Source organism: Ornithorhynchus anatinus, chromosome 21 (genome assembly GCF_004115215.2).
Source record: "Ornithorhynchus anatinus isolate Pmale09 chromosome 21, mOrnAna1.pri.v4, whole genome shotgun sequence".
NCBI classification, from domain to species: Eukaryota; Metazoa; Chordata; class Mammalia; order Monotremata; family Ornithorhynchidae; genus Ornithorhynchus; species Ornithorhynchus anatinus.
Window position 1 is genome coordinate 5,256,379 of NC_041748.1, and position 13,883 is coordinate 5,270,261.

Below are 13,883 nucleotides of genomic sequence, written 5' to 3' on the forward strand. Positions count from 1 at the left end.
TGTTTCTGTTGTGTTCTGTTTTGCTCTGCTGTCCGTCTCCCCCGTTTAGACTGTGAGCCCGCCATTGGGCAGGGATTGTCTCGATCTGTTGCTAAATTGTATATTCCAAGCGCTTAGTACAGTGCTCTGCACATAGTAAGCGCTCAATAAATACTACTGAATGAATGATATTCATCCCACCCTCACTGCACTTCTGTACGTATCTTTAAATTATATATTATAAATTATTTATATCAGTGACTATCTCCCTACCTGGACCGTAAGCTCACCGTAGGTAGGGAACACGTCGGCTAACTCTGTTGTATTGCACTCAGTATAGTACCCTGTAGATAGGAAATGCTCAACAAGTACCGCTGGCTGATTAATAATCTTCCGCAGGGCTCTGCAAAAGCACTGAAACAGAGCAGTTACTGAATAACTGTCTCAAACGTATTCGAAGTCTATCGAATGGGAAGAGTTTACTGGTAGATCGGAAGCGAATTCTCGTTCCAGGGGAAGAGCAAGCCACACTAGCCTAGACACAATCTGATGCGATATCAAGAGGGTAAGTTGGTCACGCGGTCGGTCGAGATAGGAGTACGGCAGGGCACTCGATAAATGCTCAATAGACACATTACCTGCCCACCACGAGCTTACAGTCTAGAGGGGGATAATAACATCCAGCATCGAATCTCTACTGCACGGAGAACAGCCCGCGTGCCGGCGGCTGTGTGACCGTGGGCAAGTCCCAACTTCTCTGTGCCTCTGTTTCCTCGTTCGACATCTGTTCTCGCTCCCCCTTAGACGGTGAGCCCCAGGCGGGACGGGGACTGTGTCTGATCTGATGACCTTGTATCTACCCCAGCGCTCAGCCCAGTGCTTGGCAAAGAGTAAACACTCACGCCCGCCACTGAAGGAGCGACGGGCTGGCTTGCTCTGTGATCTTGAGCAAGTCACAACCTCTCTGGGCCTCCAGTTCTTCGTCTACCAAAGGGCGATAATCACACCTGGCTCGCCCTACTTCACGGGGATGTGTTGAGCATAAAATGAAATAATTGCTATGAAAGCGCCTTGGAAAACAAAAGCACACTGTAAATTCAAGGTATTATTATTATAATCATTATTATTACGAGAGAGCACATGGGAAAGCGCTTTGGAAAAATGAAAGCCCTCTCCACGTTCAAGGTATTATTATTCTAATTATCATTACTGCTGTTATGAATTCCCCGAACCAGCACCTGCTAATTCTGCTCCTTGGGTCTCCCATCCTCTATCCCACTGATGGGCAGGGGTGGGTTTTTCCCTGCCTTCCTGGCAAGAAGGGCTAAAGCTCTGAGTCTCGTAATGGCCGGCTCCCCGGAGACCCCGTAAATGATTTTTAGGGTTCCTCCGAACGCTGAGAAGCAGCACGGCTTAGCGGCTAGAGCCCGGGCCCGCGGGTCAGAAGGACCTGGGTTGGGATCCCAGCTCCGCCATTTGCCCGCTGGGTGACCGTGGGCAAGTCGCTTCACTTCTCTCAGGCTCAGTGCCCTCATCTGTAAAACGGGGATGAAGACTGTGAGCCCCATTGCGACTGCGAGACTGTGAGAAGCGGCGTAGAGAAGCAGCGTGGCTCCGTGGAAAGAGCCCGGGCTTAGGAGTCAGAGGTCATGGGTTCTAATCCCGTCTCCGCCACTTGTCAGCTGTGTGACTTTGGGCAAGTCACTTAACTTCTCTGTGCCTCAGTTCCCTCATCTGTAAAATGGGGATGAAGACCGTGAGCCCCGCGTGGGACAACCCGATTACCCTGTATCTGCCCCAGCGCTCAGAACGGTGCTCGGCACATAGTAAGCGCTTAACAAATTCCAACATTATTATTATTATTATTATTACAGTGCCCGGAACATAGTCAGTACTTTAAAAAAAAAAAAAGAAAGTAATTTTTGTTTTAAAAAGCAAGTACCATAATTTTGTCCAAATCTTACGGTAAACAAAGCTTTACAAAACCTCCAAGCTTGGAACACTTCACCCCTTGGCTGTGTCTTCAGCCGCGCGGTGACATAGAAGAAGTAAGCGCTCAATAAATACTATTGAATGAATGAAGAGAATCCAGCAGTGGTATTTATTAAGCGCTTTCTGTGTGCACAGCACTGTACTAAGCGCCTGGGAGAGTGCAATACAGAGTTGGTAGATACACTTCCTGCCCACCAGCTGAGAGTCACTCATTCACAGGAAGCAGCTTGGCTCAGTGGAAAGAACCTGGGCTTCGGAGTCAGACGTCATGGGTTCGACTCCCGGCTCTGCCGCTTGTCAGCCGCGTGACCGTGGGCGAGTCACTTCACTTCTCTGGGCCTCAGTGACCTCATCTGTCAAATGGGGCTGAAGACCGTGAGCCTCACGTGGGACAACCTGATGACCCTGTATCTCCCCCAGCGCTTAGAACGGTGCTCTGCCCATAGTAAGCGCTGAACAAATACCAACATTATTATTAATAGTATTTATTGAGCGCTTCCTATGTGCAGAGCGCTGTCCAGAGGGAAGCAACGATCCCGATAATTCAGACCGCAAGCCCTAATGTTGAGGGATGTCAGTTTGGAGTCTCAGCCAGACTGGCTAATCACACTCATCAATCAATCAATCAATGGTATTCATTGCACATGAGTGTGCCGAGCACTGTACTAAGCCCTTAGAAAAGTACAACAGAGTTGGCAGACGCTACTGCTGCAAACTCTTCAGAAAATGGGTTTATTCTCCCCTCACTCTGCCTGGAGACTCACCCTCTCTCAAAAGCTGCAGATCAAGCAAACCCTTTCGATGTCAGTGCTTCGCTCTGCCATAGCAACCACGCAGAAATGATTTATGAGCCTCAGAGTGAGCACCGCGATCTACCTGGTTTTCACTATTCCCTCCCAGAAATAGCACCCTCCGGAAGAGGAATTCTGCCTACCTTGTAGCCATGCCTTTCGCCGTTCCTTTTTCCGCTCCCCAGTTGCTAAATGCGAGAGCAGGAAGTGGGAGGGAGGCCGGCTCCAAGGTTTCTGGGACCTAGAGTCCCAGAAACACGTGGGAAGCCGATAGCAACTGTCTCCAGCACACCCCCTTAGTCTCCAAATGGGGTGACTGTCCCGATCTAACCCTCCTCTCCAAACCCGCCAGCGCTTTTATAGCGTCGCTATTCGTTAAGCGCTTCCTACGTGCCGAGCACCGTTCTAAGCGCCGGGGGAGATACGGGGTCATCAGGTCGTCCCACGTGAGGCTCCCGGTTTGTCCCCATTTGACAGATGAGGTCACTGAGGCCCAGAGAAGTGAAGCGACTCGCCCACGGTCACCCAGCCGACAGGTGGCGGAGCCGGGACTCGAACCCATGACCTCTGACTCCCAAGCCCGGGCTCTTTCCACGGAGCCGCGCTGCTTCTCTATCTTTTATCTTCTCCCCACCCCGGCGCCCCGATAAATTAGCACCATAGCAGCCATCGAGGTGTTCTACGTTACACCCCACGGTTAAGTGAGGAGAACGTCGAGGCTGCCTAGATCCCCGGCTCGGAGTGTCTGTAAATCAAAACGAAATGAACGTTAAGCTTGTCCGTTGTTGTTATTACCCTGTGGGGTTTTTTTTTCCCCCCACTTTCCCTCCAGGCCTCCTGGGTTATAACCCAGAGGGACCCAAGCATTAATCTTTAAATGCATTCATTCAGTAGTATTTATCGAGCGCTTACTATGTGCAGGGCACTGTACTAAGCGATTGGAATGGACAATGAAAATGTCTCTATTTCTACGGCATTTGTTGCAATGAGGTGAAGTTTCCGGCTTTCTCCCCTCCAACCTTCTCTAGGCACTAAATTGGGAAGCAGTGGCTCGGCGGAAAGAGCCCGGACTTGGGAGTCGGAGATCATGGGTTCGAATCCCGGCTCCGCCAACGTGTCAGCCGCGTGACCGTGGGCGAGTCGCTTCACTTCTCTGGGCCTCAGCGACCTCATCTGGAAAACGGGGATGAAGACCGCGAGCCTCACGTGGGACGACCCGATGACCCTGTATCTCCCCCGGCGCTTAGAACAGTGCCCTGCCCATAGTAAGCGCTTGACAAACACCAACGTTGTTATTATTAAACCTGACTACGACATTCCCAGAATTGGAACCCGGCAGGAAGAACGGGTTCACCGTGGCTATAGAAGCCGAATGGATTAAAGTGATCATCTCAAGGTACTATTCAAACCTCAGCTTCACGTCTCTCAGCAACAGCTCCAAATTTACAGTGAATGAGCCTCCAGATCATTCAACCAGAAGCTTCTTTTTAAATAGATCAGGGAAAGCCTTCGCGTACTCCGGGTTCGATCTCGGTACGGCCTTCAGGAAAGAGGCAGCCCCGACGGGAGCGCCGGCCTGGGAATCCGAAAGGGAATTACAAACCGGGGAAGTGCCCGGTGCCGGGAGTCAGAGGTCGTGGGTTCCAATCCCAGCTCTGCCGCTTGCCAGCCGTGTGACTTCGGGCAAGTCACTTCACTTCTCTGGGCCTCAGTGACCTCATCTGGAAAACGGGGATTGAAACTGTGAGCCCCACGTGGGACAACCTGATCACCTTGTATCCCCCAGCGATTAAAACAGTGCTTTGCACATAGTAAGCGCTTAAAAATACCACCTTTATTATTGTTATTATTATTGGCCGGGGCGGGTAATTCCCTCTGCCACTCTCGCCCGCCAACCGCCAGCCCTCCAGACACCTTGAAGACAACATCCCGAGGAATCGACCCCTCAAATGACAGTTTCCGGGAGGAAAAGGCGTGACAAAGTGACGTGGATTCAGCATCCCCCGCGAAGCCGGGCTCCCTCCGGCCTGTCGGATGACCGAAAGTGTAGGCGGGATGCCCACCGATGGACGGATCGCTCTCCGAAAAGCGGATTTCCTGGCCCCGAGACCCTCCCCGGCCCTCACCCCCAACTAACCCCCACCCCACTTCGGGCAAAAGGAGAAGAGGATTCTCCGGCCAAATAGTTGGGCAAACGGAGAAGAGGATTCTCTCACGGGTTCGAATCCCGGCTCCGCCACTTGTCAGCTGTGTGACTGTGGGCAAGTCACTTCTCTGTGCCTCAGTTCCCTCATCTGTAAAACGGGGATGAAGCCTGTGAGCCTCACGTGGGACAAACTGATGACCCTGTATCTCCCCCAGCGCTTAGAACAGCGCTCTGCACATAGTAAGCGCTTAACAAATACCAACAGTATTATTCTCCGGCCCAATTTAGGCACGAGCCCAGGTCTCTGGCTCTCTCTCCAGTCTCCAAATAAGTTCTTGGGACAAGAGCGGCTGAGACGATGGGGGTCCAGGCCGGGACCCGTGGGGCGGGGGTGGGTGGGAGGGTGTCCTGCAAGGGTGGGGCAGACAGCAGCATGGTTTAGTGGCTGCGGCCCGGGCTTGGGAGCCAAAGGATAGGGGTTCTGATCCCGGCTCTGCCGCTTGTCGGCTGTGTGGCTTTGGGCAAGTCACAGCTTCTCTGGGCCTGTTACCTCGGCTGTAAAATGGGGAATAATAAGAACGTTGGTATCCGTTAAGCGCTTACTATGTGCCGAGAGCGCCTGGGTAGATTTACAGGGTCGTCGGGGTTGTCCCACGTGGGGCTCCCGGTCTTCATCCCCATTTTCCAGATGAGGTCACTGAGGCACCGAGAAGTGAAGCGACTTGCCCGGAGTCACACAGCTGACGGGTGGCAGAGGCGGAATTAGAACCCATGACCGCTGACTCCTAAGCCCGTGCCCTTTCCGCTGAGCCACGGATTAATAATCATGTTGGCATTTGTTAAGCGCTTATTATGCGCCGAGCACTCTCCTAAGCGCCGGGGTAGATTTACAGGGTCATCGGGTTGTCCCACGTGGGGCTCACGGTCTTCATCCCCATTTTACAGAAGAGGTCACTGAGGCCCAGAGAAGTGAAGTGACTCGCTCACGGTCACACGGCTGACAACCCTCTTAGACTGTGAGTCCGTCATTGGGCAGGAGTTCTCCCTCTCTGTTGCCCAACCGTCCATTCCAAGCGCTCAGTACAGTGCTCTGCACTGTACTGAGCGCTCAATCGAGACGCATGAATGAATGACTGGGCGGGGGCGGGGTCTCGGAGGGCGTGGCTGGGACCGTGGGGGCGCGGCCTCGGAGGGGCGGGAGCCAATGGGTGGTTCTGGAGAGCGGGGGCGTGGCCTCGGGGGAGGGGCGGGAGCCAATGAGCGGGGCCGGGGCCTCGGAGGGGCGTGGCCTTGGAGGAGCGGGAGCCAATGGGAGGGTCGTGGTCCCGGAGGGGGCGTGGCCTCGGAGGGGGGTTGGGAGGAGGCGTGGCCTGGGCCGTGGGGGCGTGGCCTCGGAGGGGCGGGAGCCAACGGGCGGGGGCGGGGGCTCGGAGGGGGCGTGGCCTCGGCGGGGGCGGGCCCCAACGGGCGGGCCTGGTGGGGAGGGGCGTGGTCTCGCCGGACGGCTGCCCCGCCGCCCTACAGGGTCCCGGGATGTCGCGACCGGCGCCCGTCGGGACAGGGTTCCCCCCCTCCCCCTCCCGCGCCCCCGCCTCCCTCGCTCCCTCGCTCCGTGCGTCCGTGGCGGGTGCGGGGCGGTCCTTACCCGGTGCGGGTGCCGGGGGTTGTCGGGGGCTCCGGGGGGGTCGGTTGTGTCCGTCGGGCGGGGGCGGGGGCGGGTGCCGGGGCGGCGGCGGCGGCGGGGGGGACGGGGGCGCGGCGGGCATCCTCCGGCTCCCGCTCCCGCTGCTGCTGCTGCTCCCGCTCCCGCTGCTGCTCCCGCTCCGCGGCCCGACCGAGCCCGACGGTGGGTCGCTCGGCTCTGCACCGTCCGCTCCAGGCTCCGCTCCGCCCCCGGGGGGGAGGGACGGGGAGCCCCGGGCCCGAGCCCCCCGCCCTCACGCTCCTCCTCCTCCTCCTCCCCTTCTCCGCCCCGCCCACACTCTCCCTCCCGGCCCTTCTTCTCTCTCTTCTCTCCTTTTTTTTCCTTTTCTTTCCTCTTTTTTCTCTTCTCCTTTCTCTCTTTTCTCTCTCCTCTTTTCTCGCTTCTTTCTCCTCTCTCTTTTCTGCCCCCTTCTTTTTTCTGTCTTCTCTTTGCTCCCTTCTTTCTCTCTCCTCTTTTCCACCATCTTTCTTCTCTCTCTTTCCTGCCCCCTTCTTTCTTCTCTCTCCTTTCTCTCCCTTCTTTCCGCTCCCCTTTCTTCCCTCTTTTCTGCCCTCCTCTTTCCCACCTTCTTTCTTCTCTCTCTTTTCTGCTCCCTTCTTTCTTCCCTCTCCTTTCTCTCCCTTCTTTCTTCTCTTTTTCTGCTCCCTTTTCTTCTCTCTCCTCTTCGCTCCCTTCTTTCTCTTTTCTGCTCCCTTCTTTCTTCTCTCTCTTTGGTCCCTTCTTTCATCTCCTTTCTTTGCTCCCTTCTTTCTCTCTCCTCTTTTCTCCCTTCTTTCTTCTCTCTCTTTTCTGCTCCCTTCTTTCTTCTCTCTTTCTCCCTTCCTTCTCTCTCTCTTCTGCTGCCTTTTCTTCTTTCTCCTGCTTGCTCCCTTCTTTCTTCTCCCTCTTCTTCCTTCCTTCTCTCTCCTCTTTCCTCCCTCCTTTCTTCTCTCTCTTCTGCTTCCTTCTATCGTCTCTCTCCTCTTTGCTCCTTTCTTTCTTTTCTGCTCCCTTCTTTCTCTCTCCTCTTTTCTCCCTTCTTTGTCCTCTCTCTCTCTCTCTCTTCTACTTCCTTTTCTTCTTTCTCCTCTGGGCTCGCTTCTATCTTCTCTCTCCTCTTCGCTCCCTTCTTCTCTTTTCTTCTCTCTCCTCTTTTCTCCCTTCGTTCTTCTCTCTCCTTTCTCCCTTTTTCTCCCTTCTTTGCTCCCTTCCTTCTCTCTCTTTTCTGCTCCCTTTTCTTCTTTCTCCTGTTTGTTCCCTTCTTTCTTCTCCCTTCTTTCTCTCTCCTCTTTACTCCCTCCTTCCTTCTCTCTCTTCTGCTTCCTTCTATCTTCTCTCTCCTCTTCGCTCCCTTCTTTCTTCTCTTTTCCGCTCCCTTTTCTTCCCTCTTTTCTGCTCCCTTCTTTCTTCTGTCTCCTCTTTGCTCCCTTCTTTCTCTTTCCTCTTTTCTCCCTTCTTCTCTCTCTCTCTTCTGCTCCTTTTTCTTCTTTCTCCTCTTTCCTCGCTTCTATCTTCTCTCTCCTCTTCGCTCCCTTTCTTCTCTTTTCTTCTCTCTCCCTTCTTTCTTCTCTCTCTTTTCTGCTCCCTTCTCTCTCTTTTCTGCTCCCTTCTTTCTTCTGTCTCCTCTTTGCTCCTTTCTTTCTCTCTTTTCTCCCTTCTTACTTCTCTCTCCTCTTTTCTCCCTTCTTTCTTCTCTCTTTTTTTCTCCCTTCTTTCTTCTCTCTCCTCTTTTCTCCTTTCTTCTTTCTCTCTTCTGCTCCCTTCTTCTTTTCTCTCCTCTTTGCTCCCTTCTGTCTTCTCTCCTCTTTGTTCCCTTCTTTTTTTCCTCCTTTTTCTTCTCTCTCTTTCTTTCCCTTTCTTTCTCCTTCTCTCTCTCTCTCTCTCTCTCTGTGTGTGTCTCCCTCCAGGATAAAACTATCACCCTGCGGTCAGTAACCTGCAGAAACCCAGAATCCCCACACTCTCTCCCAAACCCTTCCCTCCCCCTTTCGCCGCGCCAGCATTTTGCTCCCCCGCAAACTCTTGATCTGCCACCGGGCTCACCGTCTAAAGGGGGGGAGACAGACATCACAACACTTAAACAGGCATCAAGACAAATAGAATTATAGATATAGACACTCCAAAACACGTAAACAGGCATCAATATAAATAGAATTATAGATATAGACACTCCAAAACAGGTATCAATATAATAATAATAATATTGCTATTTGTTAAGCACTTACTACGTACAGAGCACTGTTCTAAGCGCTGGGGTAGATTCAGGGTCATCAGGTTGTCCCACGTGAGGCTCACAGTCTTCATCCCCCTTTTACAGATGAGGGAACTGAGGCCCAGAGAAGTGAAGTGACTTGCCCACGGTCACGCAGCCGACAGGTGGCAGAACCGGGATTCAAACCCGTGACCTCTGACTCCCAAGCCCGGGTTCTTTCCACTGAGCCACGCTGCTTTTCTTGCAGTAAAATTCTCATAGAAGTATAGATTTATTCACGTCAAAACAAGTAAACCGGGCATCAGTAAAAATAGAATTATAGATACAGACACTCCAAAACACAAACAGGCGTCAATATAAATAGAATTATAGATATAGATACTCCAAAACAGGTATCGATATACATAGAATTATAGATATATTCACATCAAAACAAGTCAACAGGCATCAGATTAGAGTTAGAGATCTATACCCGTATAAATGAGCGCTACGGGGGCGAGCCAAAGGGAACAGGTCGAGGTGATGCGGAAGGGAGGGGGGAGCTGAGGAAAAGGGGGGGCTTAATCTGGGAAGGCCTCTTGGAGGAGGTGAGCCTCCCCACGCTCCTCCAGTTCTCCACTCCAGCTGTACTCGTCACACAATTATTAGGGTGGCGTGTCCTAAACGGGACGATCAGGGGACGGCCACGTAACAGCGGCCCGCTGGCGATGAGGCAGACTTTGTTCAGAGCGTGAAGCCGAAGGTCTCAACCCAAGCAAGTTGTCACCTATCAACCGAGCGACCGGCGGTATTTCTGGAGCGCTGACTAGGTGCAGAGCACTGTACTGAGAGTTTGGGAGAGGTCAGTACAGCAGAACTAGCCAACACGTCCCTCACCCATAACGGGTTTACAGACTAGACTGGGGACACGGGCATTCACGTGAAATTCGTTTTAGTTTAGTTATTATCTAAATAAGACAGACCTAGGAAGCGCCCTCAAGGAGAAAGAATGCCCCCCCCCGCTACTTTATACACACCTAAACGACCCCTGCCACCCCAAATTTTCTACAACCTAAATCCTCCCTACTCACCGCTAATACAACTGATCTTCTATCGTCTCCTAGACTCGCACGGGCAGTCTACATAGGTAACCACAGGAGAAGCACCTTTAGGTAACCTTGAATATGAAACGGGTGGGATTACAAGGGGTTTTTTTCTTCTCAATTTGCCAATTAACTGATTCTTCAGTGAGATTGCATGGTGGGCCTGGCTCTCAAAAACATACACACACTTTTTTTTCTTTTTCTCTCTCTTATACTCTCTCTCTTTCTCTGTGTCTCTACCTCGTCATCTCTCCCTCATTTGCCTACCAACCCCTGGGTGTTCAGTCTGAACAAAGTAAGGCTTTCTCCTTTTTGAGGGGGATTTGTTAAGCCCTTCCTGGGTGCCAGACACTGTACTAAGCACCGAGGTAAATATAAGCTAGTCAGGTTGGACATCAACCATGTCCCACGCGGGGCTCACAGTCGTAATCCCCATTTTACAGATGAGGGAACTGAGTCGCAGAGAAGTGACTTACCCAAGGTCACGCGGCGGAGGAGTGGCAGAGCGGCGACTGGAACCCAGGTCCTTCTGACTCCCAGGCCCGTGCGCCGTCCGCTGAGCCACGCCGCTGTGCGGAAGCCAGAGGGATCCCTCACACCCGAAAGGGGCTCAGGACTCGGAGTGGGGGCTTGAGCTAAGCCGAAGGAGGCTTTCCCCTGGGTAATGGGAGACAGCTAAGAAGTATCATGTGGGCAGACACATCTATAAATGAATTTAGTTCATCGGACCCCCTAGTCAAACCTTATGGATTCCGGAATGTTGGTTTCTCTGTTCCTTCACACCCGCCTTCTAAAACGGGACCGGCCCTGAATCCACAGACAAAGAAGAGGGCAGACCGGAGACTGAGAGGCAGAGTGAGATGGGGCGGGGAGGGGACCTCCTCTTGGGACATAATAATAATAATAGTATCTGATAAGCGCTCACTATGTGCCAGGCGCTGTACTAAACACTGGGGTGCATACAAGCAAATCCGGTTGGACACGATCCCTGTCCCGCGTGGGGCTCGCTATCACGATCCCCATTTGACAGAAGAGGTAACTGAGGCACAGAGAAGTGAAGCGACTTGCCCAAGATCACACAGCAGACAAGTGGCAGACCTGGGATTAGAACCCACCGCCTCCTGACTTCCAGGGCCGTGCTCTATCTACTACGTCGTGCTGCTTCTCTGAAAAAACAACAACAAAAAAAAGGGAGATGAACATTCTGGATGCTTTGCCTGCTTGATATTTACTAAATGTGCTACTTACACTCCCCCAAGTGCTAAGGACAGCACTCTCCACTTAGTAAGCGCTCAATAAGTACCGATGATTGATTGATCGCTTGGAGAAATGCCTCGTCTCCACTATCCATCAGCATTTTACCTCCCCTCCTCCCTGAAAGTGGTAAAATTGAAGTAGCCCATGAAGGAAACCTTCCGCTAGTTACATCAATCAGTCAATCCATCACATTTACTGAGCGCTTACTTTGTGCAGCGCACTGTACTAAATGCTTAGAAGCGTACAATATAACAGGCACATATTCCCTGCCCACAGTGAGGTTACAGTCTAGAGGGTGAATTTACGGTCTAGATGACAGACGGAGGATAGATGAAGCTAGAAGGAGGATAGTTGGACCAACTTAAATTCTTCACTATCACGGCAGTTTTGGGGTTTTTTTAGTGGTGCAAGAAACCTGTAGTATAAACTGTTAGTTACCTGGGCTTGGGAATCAGAAGGTTCTGGGTTCTAATCCCAGCTCCGCCACTTGTCAGCTGTATGACCTAGGGCAAGCCACTTAACTTCTCTGGGCCTCAGTTACCTCATCTGTAAAATGGGGAGTAAGACCGTGAGCCCCACGTGGGACAACCTGATTCCCCTATGTCTACCCCAGCGCTTAGAACAGTGCTCGGCACCTAAGTAAGCGCTTAACAAATACCAACATTATCATTATTACAACCTGATTACCTCATAGCTATCCCGCGCTTAGAATGGCGCTTGGCACATAGAAAGCGCTCAACAAATACCATCATCATTATTATTATTATTATTATTGCGTGGCTAGTGGGTCTATCCTCATTCTCCTCCAGGTATTCCATCCTTCAGGGGTTCATCCCCAAGGAAAAATAGTCTCATAAAAAGACCCACAAACCTTCCAAAGACACACACACACAAGAAGACACGCTCTCTGACACACGCACACACAGACGCTCTCAGAGACGCACATACACAGTCGGAAATGCTTGGCATGACGGCACGCCACCAGCACCTGGTGAGGGTCAGTGTTACCACCCCAGCTAAACCAGAGCGGCTGGCATCCTCATAAGTCGAGCCCCGATTTCGGACTCCGTTATCGACCCGGCTGCGTGCTTATGGGTGCGGGGGAAACGGGAAGACAGCGAGGACGAGGTCTTCCTGGCCCTAATGGACAAGAAGGAACGAGTGAGGAACCTCACTCTATCTGTGGGGAATCAATAATGACTACACAATGAACTCTCGGGTCTGGAGCCAGGCACAGAGAGGTGAGGCATTTGAGGCTCAGGAGATGAAGCCACAAAGACCCTGAAGCCCCCTGAAAAAGAGCTGGAATGCTCTAATTTGGCTCCAGTGTTGTAACACCCTCATTTTTTTGTTTGTTTTTCATTTCTGAGGTCAGGGCGTGATGCTGCCTTTTTTTTTTCCTTAATGCTATTTGTCAAGCGCTGAGAGAAGCAGCGTGGCTCAGTGGAAAGAGCACGGGCTTTGGAGTCAGAGATCATGGGTTCGAATCCCGGCTCTGCCACTTGTCAGCTGGGTGACCGTGGGCAAGTCACTTCACTTCTCTGAGCCTCAGTTACCTCATCTGTCAAATGGGGACAACCTGATTCCCTTGTGTCTACCCCAGCGCTTAGAACAGTGCTTAGCATATAGTAAACGCTTAACAAATGCCAACATTATTATTATTATTACTATGTGCTAGGCACACGGATAGAGTGAGGTATTACTCTACAGTCCCGATTAGACTGTAAACCCGTCAATGGGCAGGGACTGTCTCTATCTGTTGCCTAATTGTACCTTCCAAGCTCTTAGTACAGTGCTCTGCACATAGTAAGCGCTCAATAAATACTACTGAATGAATGGATCAATGAATGAATATTAGTGCGCTTACCGTGTGGCAGGCATTGTATTAAGAGCTGAGGTGCATATAAGCAAATTGGGTTGGACACAGTCCCTGTCCCACGTGGGGCTCACGGTCTCAATCCCCATTTTAGAGAAGAGGCAGCCGAGGCCCAGAGAAGTGAAGTGACTCGCCCAGGGTCACCCGGCAGACAAGTGGCGGAGCTGAGATTAGAACCCATAACTTTCTGACTCCCAGGCCCGGGCTCTACCCACTATGCCATGCTGCTTATCTATAAACTAATCCAGTTTGCACACAGTCTACATCCCACATAGGGCTCTCAGTATTAATCCCATTTTACAGATGGGGGAACTGAGGCGAGCACACCAAGGCATACCCCAAATTTTCACCCCTTAAATTGCTGTTACCATCCAATTACTTTCAGGTTTTCACTCCTACAGGTGTGGAAATCATCTAGGGCCCCCCCCCCCAGCCACCCCTTTTTCTGGAGAGTTGTTTGCCGGGAGCTCAGAAAAAAATTCTCTTTATTCTTTCCCCACTCTGCCCTGCAGTATTAAATCCCCCAAAGCTGAAAGTCTCCCACGTTCTGCTCGTTCAGACTCCGGTGGTTCATGATCCTAAACAGTTTTAATTAGGCACAGGCGAACAGTAGTCCACCAAGTGAGGAGGATTTGCTTCAGAAAAAGCGATAGATAGGACCTAAATAGTCCTTTAGTGTTATTCTAATCATCTGAGTGGCGATGCGGAAAAGAAATCCATTAATGAAGGTGCAGTCCCACAAGCTGATGACTTCCTTGAAATGGGACATCTTCCTCCTCCTCCCCCAGGACCTCTACCTCCCCTACCCTCGGAGGACCTTCAACCTAGCCTAGCCCTCCTGGGCCGATAATGGAGAACGTTCTT

General features: G+C 51.8%; 1 protein-coding gene across 1 annotated transcript in view; it reads right to left on the reverse strand.

Moving 5' to 3' along the window:
* The window catches only part of DCLK3 (doublecortin like kinase 3), a 42,531-nt gene extending 28,938 nt beyond the window's left edge, over positions 1-13,593 (reverse strand). Inside the window, exons 1-3 of the mRNA XM_029049585.1 lie at positions 13,564-13,593; positions 13,388-13,464; positions 2,906-3,003 (exon numbers count right to left, since the gene is read on the reverse strand). Coding sequence (XP_028905418.1) covers positions 2,906-3,003; positions 13,388-13,464; positions 13,564-13,593 — 205 coding nt within the window. The remainder of the gene's footprint in view (positions 1-2,905; positions 3,004-13,387; positions 13,465-13,563) is intronic.
* Positions 13,594-13,883: the final 290 nt, after the last annotated feature.